General features: G+C 37.0%; 1 protein-coding gene across 2 annotated transcripts in view; it reads left to right on the forward strand.

Moving 5' to 3' along the window:
- LOC135696043 (ATP-binding cassette sub-family C member 4) overlaps nucleotides 1-13,739 on the forward strand; it is a 33,362-nt gene extending 19,623 nt beyond the window's left edge. The window contains exons 23-30 of one of the 2 annotated variants that reach the window (XR_016144606.1): nucleotides 1,238-1,338; nucleotides 2,685-2,876; nucleotides 3,277-3,432; nucleotides 4,112-4,201; nucleotides 4,780-4,952; nucleotides 5,923-6,028; nucleotides 6,562-7,976; nucleotides 8,435-13,739. Coding sequence is in view for 1 of the 2 variants with exons in the window: in XM_065215307.2 (XP_065071379.2) it covers nucleotides 1,238-1,338; nucleotides 2,685-2,876; nucleotides 3,277-3,432; nucleotides 4,112-4,201; nucleotides 4,780-4,952; nucleotides 5,923-6,028; nucleotides 6,562-6,831 (1,088 nt within the window). In the remaining variant the exon portion in view is untranslated. Of the gene's footprint in view, nucleotides 1-1,237; nucleotides 1,339-2,684; nucleotides 2,877-3,276; nucleotides 3,433-4,111; nucleotides 4,202-4,779; nucleotides 4,953-5,922; nucleotides 6,029-6,561 lie in introns of both variants that reach the window. The other variant, XM_065215307.2, reaches the window with a different exon arrangement.
- The last annotated feature ends 6,406 nt before the right edge of the window (nucleotides 13,740-20,145 follow it).

Raw genomic sequence — 20,145 nt, forward strand, 5'->3', positions numbered from 1 at the left:
ACATGAGCAGAAAGTACCCGGTGGAATTAATGTGGAACACAAGTTTAAATCGTTACAAATTTCCTGTGATAAAACCAATGGCAGATTTGATGTTTGTTAGTGGCTTGCTTTTACTTTGGCTTGGTTTATCACTGTTATAACCAGGGCCATATTACAATGTTTTGATGGGGGAAATTCTGATATCTCACGTGGCAATATCTCAGATCTAACTGGTTTTGCGCATTTGCAAGTATTTCGCCATTTTGTTCAGGTATATGTCCAGAACTCATATTCTAAAAAAGGTTTCTATGGCGTCATCACTTTGCTACTCTATTTATTGGTGTTGTTGATTTCCGATGGTAATGTTTGGTTTTAGAATTTTTGAGCGCACAAATTTTAAAGGTTGTGATTGTAGGTGTTTTTGGGCAGCACGTTATAAGATAACGTCAGCAATTCTCGGTATGCCACATCCCTTCATTACAATTCCATGGTAAAAATTGTCTTTTGTTATGGAAAATTTTTGAACCAAGTTTTTTCGACGTTGTTAGACAAATAGAGAATATTTGCTCCTGAATGCTTTTTGCTAGCATATTCTACCCAGCCCCCATTTCGCAGCACGGGAAACAAGGCCCCAATCTCGAATTGTGTAAAGACCTATTTGAAGGGAAGACTCACATCGCAAAACAAACAGCTGCAATGTGTGGACTTTCCACGCCCAAAAAGTTGTGAATTTGAGAAATCAGGTGTAGGTACAAACTAAGCGGGTGAAGTAATAAGAAGTCTTACTCATATAGGCTTAAACTATGATGGTTCTGGATATTTGCGAGGCCCTAGATACATGTGCATTGTAAATGTTTTTAGTCATGGTGACGTAAAATATTAGTCATGTAAACAATGGAAATGGATATTGTCAACGAACCTCAATGCTCAAGTACAAAATCTCTCATGACAATGTGTGATCTTCCACTTCCGTGTGAATTTCTTTCTTTTATTTAACGTAGCCTTCTTGTCTTCAAGAATAATCATAAAGCTTTGTAGCGTTGTAATAAGCCCCGCGAGAATAGGAATTTAATCAGAAGGTGATAAGGACCAAACTGTTTCCTTCAACTTTGCTCGTCAGACATGTAAGGTGCCGTATTTATAACCTATAATGTTTCCTTATAATCCTATATAAAAGTTCGCCTGTAGCCTTGTCGTTTTATTACATTTTCACTACGTAAGACCGAATTATTAATAACATGCTTTAATTTCTATTTAGCTGTCGATGCAACTCTTGTTGGCCTAACTTTGATTTACTGTTTACAACTTGGTGGCCTATTTCAATGGTGCGTTAGACAAACTGCTCAAGTCGAAAGTCTGGTAAGAAGTTTTTTTATATTGCACACATTTCTTTTTCATTATTTCCTGACACTCCTTAGATGGGGTACATTGGCAGGGGACTTAAAGGGCCTCTCCAGCCAAAAAAAAATTTTTTTTTTATTGACTAAAAAGTTAGCATTTGGTGCGTGTATTATGGCAAAATCGTTGTTTTTGCAAAATTCCAATTAGTTTAGAAGTTATAAGGCTTTAAAGTTGCGCCTTTCCGAGAAAAAAACGACAAAAGCCGAATCAGCTTTGTGACATTCTGACGTCACAATGTGCGGCTCTCGTTCGCCATGAATTTCGTATATCTTCCACCGAATCGTGAAGAAGTCATGGTCACGCGTTGATAACGGCATCTAAATCTAGAGCAGGAGCTTTTTAGGATCGAAACATATTTAATGTTTACAATCATTCTAAGTTTGCGGGTCGGAACGTGTCCATGCTTTGTCACGACTTTGTTTTGATCACCTGTGTAGGCCCACAAAGCTACGGCTTCCTGTTCAAGCTCTTCCCTCGCGTATAATTAATCTAAATTGACACTTCAGTTGTTCTCCAGAAACGATGAACAACTAAAGGCTTCAGAATTGATATCTGAAATGCTCAAATTAAAAGCCGGTGGAACAGAACTGAGAGTACCATCACTGGCAGTGTTCAATTTGCGAATCGCCGTCGTTCGATTCGGTTTGAGGCGAGACTAACGAAATACACTGTGACGTCAAAATTGCGTCACAGTGTCACCAAACCGAAAAAATTTTGTCGGTTAATTCAATTCAATTATCGAAATGCAAGAACTTATATCTCACAAACTGTAAAAAATATCGAAAAACAAATAACGAATTCGTGATCAGCAGGTTCAACTCCTTTAGATTAGGCAATAAAATGCAAGTGCAAAATTTGGCTCGAGAGGCCCTTTAAGGCTTTAGCCCCCAAAAGCCCCGGATGCAGCAGAAGATTTTGGAAATTGGCTAATTTGCAGGAAATTGTAGTAACATTCTATTTTTTCGAGCTTCTTCTCGCCTCTAAGTTGATTATTTCGTGGCGATTGGCCTTTTTATCATTTTGTAATATGTTCTTATATTCTTTATACTGAACATAACCGATACACGCTCGACCAATTTTTTATTTTTAGTTTCAACCGATGATCTTGATCTATTCGATTTCGAAATAAACTTTGTAACTGGAGATAGAAGGCACAAAAAGCAGATAGAAAGAATCGAGAATTATATACATATGCATGGTTTTTTTGCTTCTCAAATAAAAACCAAGTGCACATCTATGAACTGTATACTATTATAATAATTATTATTATGATTTGCCTTTGATAAAACCCTCGTTTTTCACAGATGACGTCAACTGAGCGAATCGTTGAGTACTGTAACCTCGATCCTGAACCAGAGATCGATACCAAAACAGTTTTGTCTAAAGGCTGGCCCAAGTATGGGATTATCACAGCAGAAGGGGCCTCTTTTGCCCACCACAAGTCTTTGCCCTATGTGTTGAAGACCATGTTCTTCTGTATTCGGGCAAGCGAAAAAGTAAGAGACTTTGCAAAAATAAAATAAATCTTTTTGAGGGCATCTGTTTCTGTGTGAGCTGAGACCAAGATGAAATAAGAAAGCTAAACCTTTTCTTATATTGCTTTCCGCATATGCAGTTGCAGTAATGGCGGAGGAGCAGGGCCTAGCTGTGAGTCTATCCAATCCCTATGAAATCGTTAGGTATTAGGGATTAAGGAATCCAGAATACACGCATACTTAATGTGTTTGGGAAATAAGGTGGTAGTCATTTGTACACGGGGCAGCTTGAAGCTTAAAGTGGCCGCAGCCCGCAGAGAGACGCATAGAAGAAAAAACTTACCTATAGAACAATGACATAATCATTGCTACTTAAGAATTTTCACTTTGTTGATATTTTGAGCTGTTGCTGTGTTTGCAGGTAGGTGTGATTGGCCGAACTGGTGCAGGAAAGTCGTCTTTAATTGCCGCAATGTTTCGAACTGGGAAATTGATGGGGACAATTCGTATAGACGGTGTTGCTACCTCAGACATTCCACTCAAGACACTACGCAGCAGCATGTCTGTCATTCCCCAGGTAATTTTATTCAAAACTTTCTGTTTAAAGAGGTTTCATTAACATCAGCCCTGTTTTCCCGGAGCCTGTGGTTTTAAGGATATGAATATACTATACTTGCCAAAAACAGTTTGCATACAATATTCACGTGTCAACGTTGCTGTGTACCCCCCTTCCTTACCCAGAGGAGGGTTGTGACCTTCATAAGGTTATATCCGTTTGTGTTTAAAGCCCTGAACTCCTAGCAAACTTTTTTCTTCAGCAGAATAAATTTCGTTAATAGTACAATAAAGCTCTAAAATATATTATTATATTCTCCTTTAATATGTACCTAATTTACCTCAATTTCTTAAGAAGTTTTTCGCATAAATGATGTCAATATATATTTTGTCAGTGAAAATCTCAGTAGTGCAGCACAATTCAACAAAAATTAAATCAGAATACAGAGATTCAAGATATAAGATGATGGTATTAAAGGGCAATCTTAAAACACCTACTTTATTTAAACCTGAATCCAAAATTGCTTAAAGATTCTCGTTTAAAGGAACAATAAAAAAGCTTTTTGGGAAATGCCATTATGATATTCAGGTTTAGCTCCAATCGATGGCTTTTAGAACCCCAATTTAGGGAAAGATTTCCTTAGCTTTGGGCAATGTTTACTTGCAACAATACATAGATCTTTTTCTCTGTTCACCTCTAGGATCCAGTCCTCTTCAGTGGCACATTACGAATCAACATTGATCCGTTTAATGAATTCGAAGATCCAGACATTTGGGAAGTTCTCGAAGAAGTAATTTCTTTAGCACAATACTCGTATCTTTCTATGTTGGATATTATTCCTAGCCTTCTGTCCTTAAAAGAAACTTTACGGCTCTCTCACTTGTGCTCACCAATAAAATAGAGTATAACATTTCAGTATTGTAATGTGAATGTTCCTTTTTTCCTAGTTTTTCATTCATGTACTACAAATATGAATTTTATTTTACTTTGTTACAAACACCTTTTATTTGTAAATGCCTTTAAGATACCTGCTCGATTTTTCTCTAGGACCTTTGTCCATTCGTTTGTAAGTCCCAAGCTCAAATAACTGTTTTGTTTGCTTAGACATACCGTTTTTACGTTCTGTATTACCGTGCCCGGAAAAGTGTTGAATTACCGTACCCTTTCTTTGAACAATACTCCAAGAAGGCTCTGAAAACCTTTCTCAGAAAATGAAAAAATATAAGGTAGGGTTTGGGAGTGGCATTTAAGTTCTTATTGTTTTCGCCGGTTTTCCTCACAGACTGTATGACCGCCGTATGTTTAGGCCCTCGAGTTGGTTCATTAGTGGAAGACAACTTGAAACCAGGCTTATTTAATCTTTCCCAGGTACAGCTCAAGGACGTTGTGTTTGAGCTTCCAAACAAATTGATCACAGAAGTTTCTGAAGGTGGTGCAAATTTCAGCGTTGGGCAGAGGCAACTGTTGTGTCTAGCAAGGGCATTGCTTTTAAGGAAGAAGATTCTGTTTATTGACGAAGCAACTGCAAATGTTGACAACGAGTAAGTGAAATGTCTTGTTATAATTATCCTGATAGAAGATAATTGATGTAGCTCTTGACATACCACTGGCTGATTGGCGATGACGATTGGCAATGTCATATGATCCTTCCCATAATTTAAACAACCAGAACAAAATAAAGTGCAAACAACTGTAGTTATAACGAAAATTGTAAATATTTTTGACAACTTGTCTGTATCAACCTTTTAGTGGCTGAGAAACTTAAATCTTAACTATGAGGAAACATACCAGTTTGTAAATATTCTCATTGAATACTTCAATGTATTTCCTCCCAGGTACTAATCAAGCATAAAATGCCACACGGATGCGGTTTCCAGAATCAAAATTTAATGGAAGCTTTTTCGTTGTAAATGAAATAAATTTATGTTGATTCTGTTAAGGTAATTTATATTCCGAATATCTGCAGAAAAGAAGAGCCATCGTTCACAACCCTGATTTCTGGTCGCTGTTTATAAAAAGCCTTCTCCAGATTTTTCTATTTTGCATCGTTCTTACCCTTTATCTATCCTTTCCATCACAGCCCCCACCCCCCCCCCACCCCCCCTGAGGTGATACAATCTTCCATCTCATCTTCAGGCCTCCTCTTGTCCCGTCGGTTCAGGTTCATCTAATTTATCTTTCTTCTAATCAGTCTATGCTTCTGGCCTTTTTGAGTTTGGTAGCTTTCGTTATTTTTTCTTTCACATTGTTACTTATGCTGGTCATTCATTTCTGATCGCGCCCTACACCCATCGCAACATTTCACTTCACATGCTATCTAGTTTGCTTTCTTTAGCTTTCTTTAGGCGAGCGACAACAGTGTTGGCCTGGCTACCTCCTGATGTAACTTGCTTTCCAACTTGAACAAGCATTCGACGGTCTTAAATTTCTCCTCCTGTTTACTCTGCAATTAGGCTAAACACGATTGCAAGCATTGTCTCTTAATTTTCATTTCACTCTTTCTATCACTAGCACTGATGCCTTGATCCAGGAAACAATTAAGGACAAGTTCAGGGATTGCACAGTCATTACAATTGCCCATAGGCTGAATACGATAATGGACTGCGATCGTATTATGGTTGGTTATTAACCTACTTTGTTTCTTGTTTATGTTGGATCTCACTTTTCTAAAATTACCCAAAGAAAGCTGTGCAGGTCTCACTATCACTTACTATAGGAGATTTAATTATAGAGAAATATATTCAATGGGTTAAATTCCTGATAAAAACAAGATAGGAATAGTTTTGAAAGCGGAAAAGAAAGTTATTTGACAAAGAGAACTTTCTCTAGTTTTTTGCCGTATTTGGCTTATTACGTATTTGGATACTTTTCCTGAAAATATGTCCTTATTGTAGAACTTGTTTTAGGGTTAAAACCTTAACTAGAAAATTTTAACGAGAACGGTTCTATTGGGAATCGTGCTAGAATATTAGGTGTTCCGTTTACACGAGACCCGTCAGAACCGTTCTAAATGGAACTGCCAGTCCTGAAAATCGGCAGGACGACTGTGGGTAGAATAACTTCTCCTACAGAAGATTAAAATTATCTTAATGGTCATAGATTAGCAACTTTTTGTTTGCTTTATTCCAAGTTAAATCTTTTCGCTTATAGGTCATTAAAGCTGGTAAGATAGTCCAGTTTGACGAACCGTGCGAGTTATTCAAGGACAAAGATGGGGAATTTAAGCAGCTTGTCAACCAATCTGGTAATGTCGAGGCTGCGCGTCTTGAGATGATGGCAAACGAGGCTAAAGAAATAAAGCAGCTCATTAAGGAGAGAACCCAGCAAACATATCCAGGATGCAATATTACAAGGTCTAAAACAAGAGAGCAAATAATTGAAATTTTTGGCTCACGGGTTGTATACGAAACATCCTTATAGTCTCAACCTGTTTGTGATAACCATACATAGCTATTTATTCCGTAAGTTCTTGCTAGAGTAGGGGGGTATTTAGACGTAGCATCGAGAAAAGGATCATTTTACTACAGTTTCTATTAAATGAATAGACTCTTTGGTCACTTTTTAAAAACATATAAGAAATTCTGAAGCGAATTTTGAGATTTCTTTCTGCATATAAATGTTTAGACAATAATCAGCCAGTTAGTAAGTTTCTTGCTTGTCCAGTGAAATTTTCTTCTTTCAAGAAATAAAGAAGCCACTAGGTTATCAACGGCCACGCTGCTTCCACGCATTGGCTTCACTTCGATTACGACAGCCCCTTGTATTTTGAAAATTGTAAAAGATATTTTTGAAGAGGTTGTAAAGAATATTCAAAGATCATTTTAGACTTACGTTAAGCTAAAAAAGGAAAACTGGCTGGCTACTTTCCCATCTCTTTTCGTGCCTTCTCAGGTCGAAGCTCTGGTCTTTATTTCTTCATAAGCTTTTGTATCTTTTGTATATATATATAAGAGACGTATTATAAAAAACATATTTATAGTATAGTTTAACATCTATATTTTAGATAGTATCGCGTGCAAGTATTTTTTACAAAGCAGTGATATTTGGCACTTATGTTGAGTTTTTACTTAAAGATCTCTTCTTTTTTGCTATATGCACAAGTCATAGTTAGTCTCTGTTTTTATAATCTGCTAATAGTGTACAGATGACGGTGAAACAATATGTGATAAAAATATATAATGAAAGCGAGAGAAAAGACGGAAATTGATTAATTAATCAGTTGATCATTGAAACAATTGGTTTTTACACCGATAGTTTTTTTGTGCAATATTGGTCTTAATATCTAAATTTCACAAAACTGACCATGTTGTTTAAACTTAAATTTTATAAAGTTCATATTTCACTTATTTGCATAACAAGATGAAAAATACCTTTCAGATGAATCAGAAACCTTTGCAAAATAAACCAAACAAACTGTGTGGTATTTGTTCACAGCTCAGCCCCATGTTTACTAATGATTTTCGCTCTGTCGTGTCAGGGGGTGTGTCAATGTTATCGTATTTTCAGCTGTAAGTACGCAAAACCAAGGAAGCTTGGCGCAAAGAAAGCACAACTTCAAGACCATTGTATGTTATTTTCAGCATATTTCTTCTAGATTTTTGGCAGTGCAGATAGTGATTGTTGTTTACCTTGCCAATGCCACGTGCACAAAGTGTATTGAAGTTGTCTCTAGACTTATGTTCATTCAGGTTAAACGTAACTTTTAGAATTCGTTTTCAGATTTTTGCTTATAATACACATTTATCGTAAAGGTATAGACTGAAGTCAAATTGCAACTGATTTTAGCGTGCTTTCAAATGGAAACGTTGCCTTGCAGAGCGCAGTGGCGAGCATGCCTACCCTGTGCTCTGTCTATTTTCTTTAAAAGATTCGTTATTTCTTGCTTAAATATAAAGTACTGCTAAAATATTGCTTGATATAAAAATTAATTGACTTCTAAGCTACCTCATCCGCTATTTTTACTATCTCCTGCTTTAAATTAAAACCTGTATTCTGTTTTTCCCTTTGATACATATGTTTATAGGAAGAAGCTCGAAGATACATTAGATTTGGAGCAAATGGGAGACCCACGGTTCAAACTGCGACAACAAACCATAAGGTACAAATAATTATACATTTTATTTTGTACATAATCTGCACATCCGTATGATAATGTTTATATCAGAGCAGTGGCATGGTACACTCAGTTCTTTATAAGAAACTGGCTATGAGAGACAAGTACTGGACAGCTCCAGTACTCGAAGAAAAAAAATTAAGAAACTATTAAATCGTGATAAAACTGAGAACAACGAAATTTTCTAAAATCCTTGATTGCCGTGTTGGCCTAGAATTTAAGACACAAGGGATAAAAATATACTTCCTACATCTAAATACAGCATCAGAACGGAAGCGAATATCTTGCCGTGATAAAAAAGTCACGGACATTTCATAACATCATTCTTGACATCATAATTCAGAAACTCTTAAGAAACAATGAGTATTGAAATTTCAAGAACATTAAGAAACTGGAGTACTCAACATCGACTTTTGTTTCTTTTAAAAAAATGAGTGTATCGATTGAGTCATGCCCCTCTCTTCTCTTCACGATAGGTTGGGGGGGGGGTGCAAATGAATTGTAGACAAAATGGGGGAAAAAGCTTCTTAGATTCGTCGTTAAACTCTTTAATAAAAATTCACGTATCAACGCTAAAATTAGTTAATTTAGTTCGAATTGATGTCGATTGTCCTGTAAATCTTTAGGCTATCATTTAGTTTTTCTGTTATCAGTCTTGTTGTTTCCTTACAATGCATAAAATACTTTTTTCTGTCAGTGTCAGTGTCAGTAACATGTTTTTAAGGTATTATTTTGTACCGTGCACCCAGGGAATCATTTGTCTACCCAATCTAGGGTCTATCTACAACCTTCATTTGCCGAAAAGTTTGAATATTCGACGAAAAAGCACCCACACATCGCTAAAAATCCTCGATTTTCAGAAAAAACATTGTTCAAAATTGCATTTTGCAGAAGCTCAGCCCCAGCTTGTTCTTGATTTGTTCTTAACTTTTGACCAATTTTGAGGCTCGTGTTCTTATAAAATTGTTCTTATAAAAAAAAGAGTGTACTGATCATTCACAGCAGTCCTATCTCGGCAACCAAATAACGCCGACATTGATTTCTAATAAATTGGTAAAAGATGAGTCCACTAGGTATCAATTTCCCAAAGAAGGATACCCCAAAACCCTCGTGGATGCATGCGATTCCCTTGACTCTTTCTTTCAGCAGTTGTGTTGAAAGCAAGGTAGACGTCGGCGCTCTAAATGTGTGTTTCAAACTTCATCCCAGGCGCTCTAGCCAAGAAAAGGCGCTTTCTTGACCAGCTTGAATGCTCAATATTTTCTCTGGCAAATATTTTCACAGACGTGTCCGATAGAGGTGGATGACCCCTGGCATGACCACTTGGTACTGAGTTTGAGATAGGGTTGTCTCACGCACTTTGTTGGCAAATGAGGCCTGAACACCTCCCTAGAGCGAAAAAGCTAGCACCCAGGGTGCATTCCATGTTAGACCCAGGCCAGAGAAATTTCAACCTATTCTAGTTGCTACGCCAAGTGTAAAACATACAAGCTTTCGATTAATCTATAGTTTGCATTGCTTTTACTGTCCATATCAATATAATCAGGCTGTCCACGTATTCTGTACAAGTACCGTTTTTCTACGCCGATCGCGAAAATTTATCACGTACGCCAATGCGTCAAGGCTCGCAAATAGCAAATTTCACGCCGCTACGCCGAGGAAAAAGCTAAGTCCACGCCGGAGATCTCCGGCGTAAACTACATGGAATGCACCCTGGGCTAGCACTCGCACTGCTTACACCCTATTAGATTAAGAACAAATTAAGAACAATCCAGCCTCAGATTTTCGAAAAAATTAAGAACAGTCAGCCTGAACTTAAATTTACTGGTTCTTATAAAAAAAGAGTGTAGCTGACTAATAAGGAAATCCTTCTTGCCCCTCCTTACACGCCGTCATTTCTGCTTTTATCGCCGGATTGCGGCGCAAAAATGATCCTTTTTTGTAACTAATATGTTTAGAATAGGCCGTCTTGTGGCGCGAAAAATTGACGGAAAATACGCCTCGACTGTCTGTACAGCTGATTTATCCTACGTATACCACGTTGATTATACAGAGGAGGGCTAGCCCTCTTTGCCAAGAACTCACCTTGCGGAATTAATCCTTTATAACATTCTTTTTCATTTATATGAGAGGACAGAGGAGGGCTAGCCGCCTTGGCGAGGTCTTGTTATCGAGGTACCAATAACTTGCCTTGGAGGGCTGAAAATTCCATTTTAAGCGCAATCAAATGTATATCCTCAATACATCCTAAAGTTCATAAAACCTCTCCATCACTGTTCAGTTCTCCAAAATTTTACCCAACATATCCTTTTTTCCCGTAACTATCTTATCTGCTTTGCAAGTTTAAACATTTCTTACTGATACTTTCGTTTTCATTGGTTCTTTTGGTTAAAATTAAAATAGTAAGAAAGCCGTATTTTTGAAATATAAGCGCAATAAATGTTTTTTTCTTAAGAAAAATGTATTTTTAATTGTCAAAGTTTCCTCCGTTTTGCCACGTGGCACTTGCTGATATGGTGTAGAGACTCGGCCAGCCCCCCCCCCCCCGAATGGGCTGGAAAACTCCCATCCTCAGTACAAACGGAACCTTTAATAGCGAAGAGGAGATCCAACCTCGTCTGTTGTTTGCCAGTATGTTCTCAACCATAGAAATCCTACTATTTTTATGTTCTCCAGGCACCGCGGGGCAGGATTCCAACTTTTTGCAAAAAGTGCCTAATATTTAGTAATCAACTACTAGTAAAGCCTTTTTTATGCGGTTTTAGCCCCCCCCCCCATTTATTTAGACCCCTATTTTTCTCAACGCTCCGCGGTGCCTGTTCTCAAGCATAGATATGCGCCATGGATCCTCTACCCTATCACTGATTGACCACTTCAAAATTGTGAATTTTACGCATGTGAATTTCAATACTTGAAAAAACACCAATGTTGTCAAATATGATACACTCGGCTAGACCTTGGCTGGACCAAAACTACAAAAAAGTATACCATTGCTCGCGGCAATTGAACAACACCTTCCCCCGTTGTATTTTAATTGATTTGTATCTTGAACACTTCATCAAGATACGTTAAAGGCAGGCCACCTTGGACATCGCAGCTTCGAGAAATGATAGATTGCTTGTGTTTCCGTCTAACCATTTTCACACATCGTTTTACACCTTAAGCAAACATTGCAATCCAATACCTACGTTTCGGTTTTAGAAATGCATCAAGCTGAGTTTTGACGTAGAACGTCTATTCTTTGTTTTGGAGGAGCCAAATTGTTATAGCAAATTATTACAAATCCTTGCTTATTAAAAAATTGGATATATTTTCTGTTTATACCCTAACAGATTTGACATGGCTTGACCGTTCTCCAAATTTTATCGTTTATCATAGTCTTCCAAAGCCTGTGCTTCAGACCCTTTTCAAGTTAGGGGTCTGGGACACAGGCTAAGTCTTCCAATGCAACTGGGCCTGCAGCTTTTCTCGAATAAACCGGTCAGGACCTTTTTTAGGCTACGTTCAAGCTACTCCGTATTCGCTTCGCTTCGCTTTCATTGATGAAAACGATGTCCGTTCACACTGATCCGTTTTCAAATGAATACGCTGTGAATACGATAGATGTTCACGCTACTCCAACAAAAACGCTGTTGGTGGCCTCGTTTTTGAAAACAGGCGTTCACGAATCCTCAACAAATTGGCGTTATTATGAAGAAAATTAAACTAGAAATAGCTCTTGCTAGTACTGCCCGCAAACAATTAGTTCCTTGATAATGATTGTTTTGAAAATGTAGGTCAGGATATTCGAAGAAGACACCATCTTGGGTTTTCACAATTCTATAAAAACAGCTGCTCTAGTTGATGCTAAACTATTCTTTTTATCAAGAATTTTTGGTGTTCAGTTTGCCTTTGATTTAAGTCCAACGCCCTTTTGAAAATCATGAAGTTTTTCGAGGGTTTGACATTTATTTTTCGATAATCACGATAATCATAACTTTTGCTCGTACGGTCCCGAGTTTTTGGGAGAAAAGTGTGGCATTCGACTGGTTTTGATTCCCAAAACTTCGAATCAAAACTTCAATCCATTGCGGAGAACAGAGCTGTGATGCAGCACCGTTTTCGTGCCAAAAAAACCGAAGGCCTTTAACAGAGTCTTGGCAGAGCAACGCTCCGAAGATAATTCCCTTCCGCACAAAGAGGTGGCGGTTAACGACCTCCTCGACAAAGCCGATTGATTGACAATGAAATTGATTGACAGTTGTCATGGCAGCAGAAAAGTGACAAAATCTGCTGAAAAAGTGCTGACAACATGAACTGAAGCTTCCATATGCTACTTATACGCGGGGCAGACTATAAGCCCTTCACTCGCGCGCTATCGCGCGCGAGTTGCGGGCAATAAATGCAAATCGTGAAAAACTTTGTTGTAACAGCTACTACTCTATTGTGAATTCTCAATTTCAAAGTTTTTGAGATTTGGTGTGCTACAAAGCACACGTATTTTGTTGCCGTTGTTACCGTATTCGAAAGTATCTGTTTTCATTAGCGTTTTGAAACGACTCCGTTTTCATAGCAGAATAGTGTGAACGCAAGGCAGAAACGAACCCAGGGGGGGCACTCTGCACATAGACATACGGGGGGGGGGGTAAGTCCAAGAAATTTAAAGGCCACCCAAAAATATCAGCTCATTTTCAATAAGACCCAAAAATATCAGTTTTACTTATATCTTGTACCCAAAAATATCACAAATTGGAATTTTGGGTGAGTTAATATGACATAACTGTAATTTATAAGATCTTCAATTCAAAAAAGCCGTAAATAGTTGCAGTTGCCATTACCATCTCTAGCATATTTCGTGCCATATAAAGTTTAAAGTGAGTACAAAAAGTAGCATTAAAACTTCCAAAGAGTATGGTAACATGACTCCCGACGTGACTTGAAGTGGGTAAAATAAACCTCAGCGAATTAGATCCATGAACAATACATTTGATTCGGATATGGAAATCTCACGAATACCCAAAAATATCAGTGTTTCTAAATTTGATACCTAGAAATATCAGAATTGTATCTACTATTTTCGCAGGACCAAAAAATATCATTTCTGACAAATATTTAACCCAAATATATCACTTTTGGCAAACATTTGACCCAAAAATATCGGACTGACCCCCCCCCCCGTATGCCTGTGTGCCAAGTGCCCTCTCTGGGGAAACGAATTAGTTTGACTCCATTTTCATTCGAAAACGGAGTAGGGTGAACGGGCCTTTAGTGTTGTGTTCGGACCGAAGGGCAGATCACTGCTTAAAATCACGTTTAATCACAAATTAATTACGTTAATAAAAAATCAAATTAACCACAGAGTATAACATTAATCACAAAAATTACTTTAAAAAATATTAGAATCATTGACCACGTTTTTCGCATGTGCTATTGGAAAATGCAATGTTTAGAATGTCCCTTTCACACTTTTCCAACACGTTCGAAAATCTGCAAAAGCACGCTCAAGAACTTGAACAAAACAACAACAAATTTTTTTAAGTTCCCTGCGATGGAGCAGAAATTAAGGCCTCGTTATGATGCCGGGGTGACTGAAACAACCATTGCTATTTCTGTTGCCAAAATGCCACTGAAGTTGATCTGACCGACAACCACGCTTGATAGCAGTCATTTTCACCCATTGATACAGGGGCGGATCCAGACAGTTTCGGCTGTTGCAATTGCAACTGTTACATTTATGGGAAATGATTTATGTCAGATTTTGTAATTTCCCCAAATAAAGTTTGATAATCAAGTTCCATATTTCCGGAACTTGTAATTTCTTCCCCTCGCTGAAAGTTTCAGGAATGACAGTTTCATTTTTTGCAATAGCGATATCATTTGCGAGGGTCAGACAACAGAGCACATGCATTTGCCTTTTATAGTCTTTTGCAAGGTGTTCAACAACTGTTCACTGTTTTCCATTTCAGGCTAATGTCACCCCCTGCATCCATGATGTAGAAAACCCATCATACATCATATTGATTTAAAATTTTACTTTTGTTGCTGTTCATAAAATATAACTCGGTTTTTTCAATGTACTTTCATAGTTTCAATGTAAAAATAAACTTTTGCATCTTTTTCTTTTGCAAATCTGCAACGTTCTTTTGCAGTCAAATTTTTCTCTGAATCCACCCCCCGCCCTGAACTGCTAATTTTTCTTTTTCAATTTCAACAAGAATGTTTCAAAATCGTTGCTAAACTGGCATGATAGGTTGTCATTTTATTTATGAAATATTGTTGTTTAATTTTGCTTATTAATTGGTTTACCATCACGTTATCAAATGACGTTTATGCGCATGAAATTATTTGATAGCACTGTTGAATCTACGATTGAACTTCCAAATAGCCACAAATTAATCACTCTTATCACTAAAGATCAAATTAATCAAACACAAAATTGATTAAATCGCAAATTAATCACTAGTGATTATTAATCTCGTATACTATTTTCAAGAGTGATTTGCCCCTCGGTTCGGTCCATGTTCTTGGGTGCAAGAATCCGAATCTTGCCACATAAATGAAACCATAAGGGAGCTTTGTCAAGAAAGCAACACATGGGATCAGACAAATGGCTTTTACCCCTTTAGAGACCCCCGATGCCTCCCAGGGATAAGGCTGTGGTGGGGATAAGGTATTGGCTGGCGAAGCTCTTTGAAAAATTGTTCCCCTCTTTATTTCACCACTCTATTTGCATCATTTCTGTGCTACATCATTTTGATAGTGCAATTTCCAACAATTACAAAATATGACATAGACATAGCCAATACTTTTATCCATTTTCATGTTATGAAGTGACACTGTGCACCAATCACCAGCTCTTGTAACAGGGGCGAACGTTCCATGATTATCCCTGTAACTTCGGGTGGGGACATAGTGAAGAGCTCAAGGATGTACTAAAGAGTTTGTGCTCTAAGAGTATAACATCATCATCATAACTGTTCCTCCGGCTACGCACCATCCTCGTCGCCACCCCCATATCATCATTCACTACATTTCCTACCACTCTCTCCAATTAGAGTACTTAACCGAAAAATCCTTGCCTCTGCGATATCATCATTATCTGTCACCATTACTCACAACAGACTTAAATATAACATCAGTATCCGTCCGTTGGCTTTGTTACTTAATTATATACTAGCTATGACGGAAGCCCGAGATATTAGGGCATAAGAAAGTTATCTGATGGTTCTAAAATAGTCGCACTCAAGTCTTATCTCGGGGTATTTCGGTCTTCCTTGTTTTATTTAATTTATCTGTACTTTACAGTGTGAGACTACGTATCTAAAGCTTTTAAAAGCATACAATAGCAACTGTAATGACAAAGTCTATACATATTGTATACGCCCAGTAATATTACCACAAAATCAGGCGAGGGGCAAATCACTCCAAGAAAATCTTGTACACACTTGTGAAAATCCTATTGTTTTATCTGAAAATCCCCAGAAATCCTTTTGTTTTAGGAATAAATTTCGAACGCTATTTGCAAGAGTGAATTGCCCCTCGGAATCAGGTGGTCCTTTTTATCAACAACATACCAGGTCGGTAATGCGTACAACTTTTCTGTACATCTGAGAGATTTGAAGGGGAGCTAGTGTATTAATTTCATAAAATTGACAGGTTCAAATAAGCTTGGTTTCGCAGAAGCAAAACATAGACTGAACACCTAATCAATGGAGGTCTTGTTTATGTAAACAGAAACTTAGTGGCAAAAAGTAGACTAATACAGACAACTGCAGACAATTACATATTTTCGTCTGCACGAGAGATACGGAAGTAATAACCCTCAATATTGGTGGCCCTTTACATGGGGTATAATCGATTCTCTTTGCACAATTAAACAATTTACCTGCCGCGAAAATGTAAGTTAGATGCCATAGAAGTAGTTTCAGAGGAACTCGACTTTACTATAAATGCTGTATATACGTGCGCTTCATAAAGTGCTTCCTTTTAAAAATGCGTTCACTAGAGAGATAAACAGTATTTTTAGGAATTTTAACGATCGCCCCAAACCATACTATAACGAGTATTGCGAATAGCCTATAACGATTTTTCATCTAGTTTTGAACAACTACTGCTCAAAGACAATGCGGTTACAATTCATACAAGGAATTTAAAGCAACTTGCAACATAAATTTACAAAACTATTCATCACGAAAACCCAAGTTTCATGGAAGATATTTTTAGCATAACTGAATCACCTTATAACATCAGGGTGCTCACTTTCACTAGAAATAAGCCAAACACTATAGCATACGGATTAGGCACTTTATCATACAGGTGTCAAGAAGTATGGAACTCAATTCCCACAGAAAAAACCTCAAGCTCAAACATAAAAACCTTTAAAGCAAGTATCAAAACTATGTCTGCCATTTTTTTGCTCATGCCGCATTTGTAAAATGACAGGGAACCTACTGTACATTGATGTATCTATTTTATTAAGTTATTTATCTATTTTTGTTGCGTTGTTAAATTCGGTTATTGTTAATATATTTAGTTGGTTTTAGTTTTAAATAGCTTTAGTATAGCTAGTAGAGTACGTTTACCAACTCAAAAGAAAGTGAAGAAAAAAATACTAAAAGAAAGCCCAACGGTTTTAGCAAACTTGTGTTTCGAAATATTAACAAAAATTAGTATTTTACTTGAAAAGTGGCTAAATTTCGCTCGATACGTGATATTTCCGTAAGCATAGTGAGAAGGTGAGGCAAATTTGAAGTCCGTGAGTCTCGCAGCAGATCCTTGAAACTTGGCAATCATGCTACATGTATTTATAGTCATTTGTTCTTTTTTCGCTCCCCCCCCCCCTTACAAAGTTTATCTGTGTGTGAACCCGGTAAAGCTAATGTTTTCTCTCATGCTAGCAAAACAGATCACATTTTATCAGCAAAGCAAAGCTGTTATTTATTTTTTTTTATGATAATGCTAAAACTTTTTCCAGCCTCGATAGTTTTAAGAAAGTTGCGTTTTGAGCCTGGATTTTTTCTTAAAGTATTATTGTTCTTTTCAAATCTGATATTGTCAGGGGGAACATCGCCCACGTTTGAACGGAAACAAGATTTTGGAAAAGCATGCCTTTTGAAAAAACGAGATGTCAGTCATGCAAACTTTTGTCATTGACATCGCAAAACAGTCAACTGCTGAAAAATGAGACACAACTAAAATTGAGTAATATTCCTAGAATACTTTTAAAACTGGATGATTCTGAGCCTGAATATTTTTACAAACAATTATCTCATGAAAAAGAAAGATAGTATAATCAATGTTGAAACACGAACAATATTAAGAACACCCGAGCCTAAAAAATACAAACATTGGGCCAACAATACGATTTCTCGTTTTACCATTAAAAGTGCCCAAGCGACCCCGAAACCCGTACAACAGCTACGAGTTTGGAAACAAGTTTACATGCGAAAGTATTCAGAATCTTGAAAGCGATATAAACTTTTCTATCAAAAATCAATGGATGAAAATTTTGATTCATGAACGTCTTGTAGAATTTATTTAGCAACTCTTCCGCTTTATCTTTGGATTTTATGTTTTGTTTTTGTCCCCTGCCAATATTGACCTATGAGACAGCATGGCTTCACTCATCTGAATTTTAAATTTTCTAAAATTAACTGACAACTGTATTTTAAATTGTAGTGTGTTTTAAGTCATTATGACATGAGTATTTTTTGTAGTTTTTTCAATACGATTTCAACTTTAGAGGTCTCTACGATTCGAGATTTATTAATCCAATCCCCCCCCCGCTGATTTTGCAGAAAACTTTGCCTTCCAATAAAGGCAATAGATCAATTAAACCACATATGTCGAAATGCATTGACTTATCACAAAATTCGACTTTGCATTTCTCAATACTTGTTTCTACTTGTTACCTTTTTGGCAGAGTATTTACTAAATTCAATTAATGTCTCTTGTTCATGAAACTTTTGCAGGGACGGCTTTTCGAGGCAAAGATTGGGTCAGGCCTCATTTGTTTGCTCCTCATCCTTCGGGTGCCTAGAAAATGACAGAAACTCCCATTATTAAAAATATCTATGTCTTCATTTCATTGATACTGACCACCAAAAATATCTGTTTACCGAATCAAAGCAAACACATAAATATTGGGGATGTCGCACCCCCGAACCCCCCGGTACGTCCGCCCTTACCCTGAGTACCAGACTCACTACATATAAAATAAAATAGAGAGTACCAGACTCTATTATTCTATGTAGTGAGTCTGGTACCCAGGGTAGTCCGCCCTGATCTTCTTTGCTCCTTACATTTGCATCTTCTCTACACTTCACATGTTGTGAATGTAGACTCGCGTGATCATGCTGGATGCGTTCTATATCGGTTGCTTCAATTTGTTACTCAAAGTACTTAAAATAGAAAGGGGGATTATCACCCAGTAACCGCTCTCTTTAGCACCTATTCTGCTCGCTATTCTTTATATTTCTTTGACCTGTCTAATTGCCATGGAGAAGGATGCCTGCAATCAAGGTGGGCTAAGGTTGTGAAGCGTCAAGAAAGTGAGGAAAACAAAAGCAAAATCAAGAAAAAATAGGCCTAGGCAACTTTCGCAAAGACAGGGGGACGATGTTGGGCTTGTCTAGCAAACAAAATTTATTTATTCAAGATAACAACCAGTAAATTGAGAAATTGAGTATAAATCAATAAAATGTTACATTTAGACATAGTCAATATGATTTAGACAATGTTTTATTGCATTGGTTGTTTAGGCATACAAGGCAAGTGTTATTTTTTTAAAAACATTGGCAAGAGATAAACCCTAATGTGAATATGTATCAATGTATTTAATAAAAATGAGCTTGCAGATGTATATTCTTAACAACAATGTTATAAATTACAATATTCATGATTTCAATGTTTTTGACAGGTCATGCAAATAATTGAAAAGCAGAAGCAAACACTCACTGCTCAAAATTACGTTTTACAGTACCTTAGCTTCAGGTCAATTTTTTTCTAATTTATGACCAATTTTCATGCACATGTTTTTATAAACGTTCTTAAAAAAGAATGTATGTTTTTGCCATGATTATATATAATAAATTGTGTATTATCGAGATTAGGAACGGCATATTCGTTTTTATAACATTGGCGAATATGATGATGATTATTATTATTACCATTTGAACATTATTTATTACCATTTAAAACATTACCATTCAAACATTATTGTTTCTTATGTTATGGTGAAGATAATGTTATTTTTTATTACCAACATGTCACTTGGTTTTGATAACGATCAAAATTGTGGTGAAAATTAAAAGAATTATGGTGAAAATAAAAAGCCAAGATATGGGGGATCGTGGATTGACCTCAGGATCACCTGTTGAATCCTCAAATGGTTCCGCCTGATTATATATGTTTGCAGCAGTGTAAAGTTTTCATCTCAAATAATCTGCGTTCTCGTCTAATGCTTGAACGATTTTTGTATTTACTCGACAAACTCTGCCAACAATTTGTCCCTCCTCTCTTGTGAATCCTATTTTTTAACACCAAAGATCTAATTTGCAGGTTCTGAAGACGATAATCTGATGTTTGTCTTGTTCAGTTATTAATGTGTCAGCCCATTCTCCAATTGGCTACGCTGTGAATGA

The sequence above is a fragment of the Rhopilema esculentum genome, chromosome 14, assembly GCF_057945365.1.
Source record: "Rhopilema esculentum isolate cy_ngs chromosome 14, ASM5794536v1, whole genome shotgun sequence".
Taxonomy (NCBI): domain Eukaryota; kingdom Metazoa; phylum Cnidaria; class Scyphozoa; order Rhizostomeae; family Rhizostomatidae; genus Rhopilema; species Rhopilema esculentum.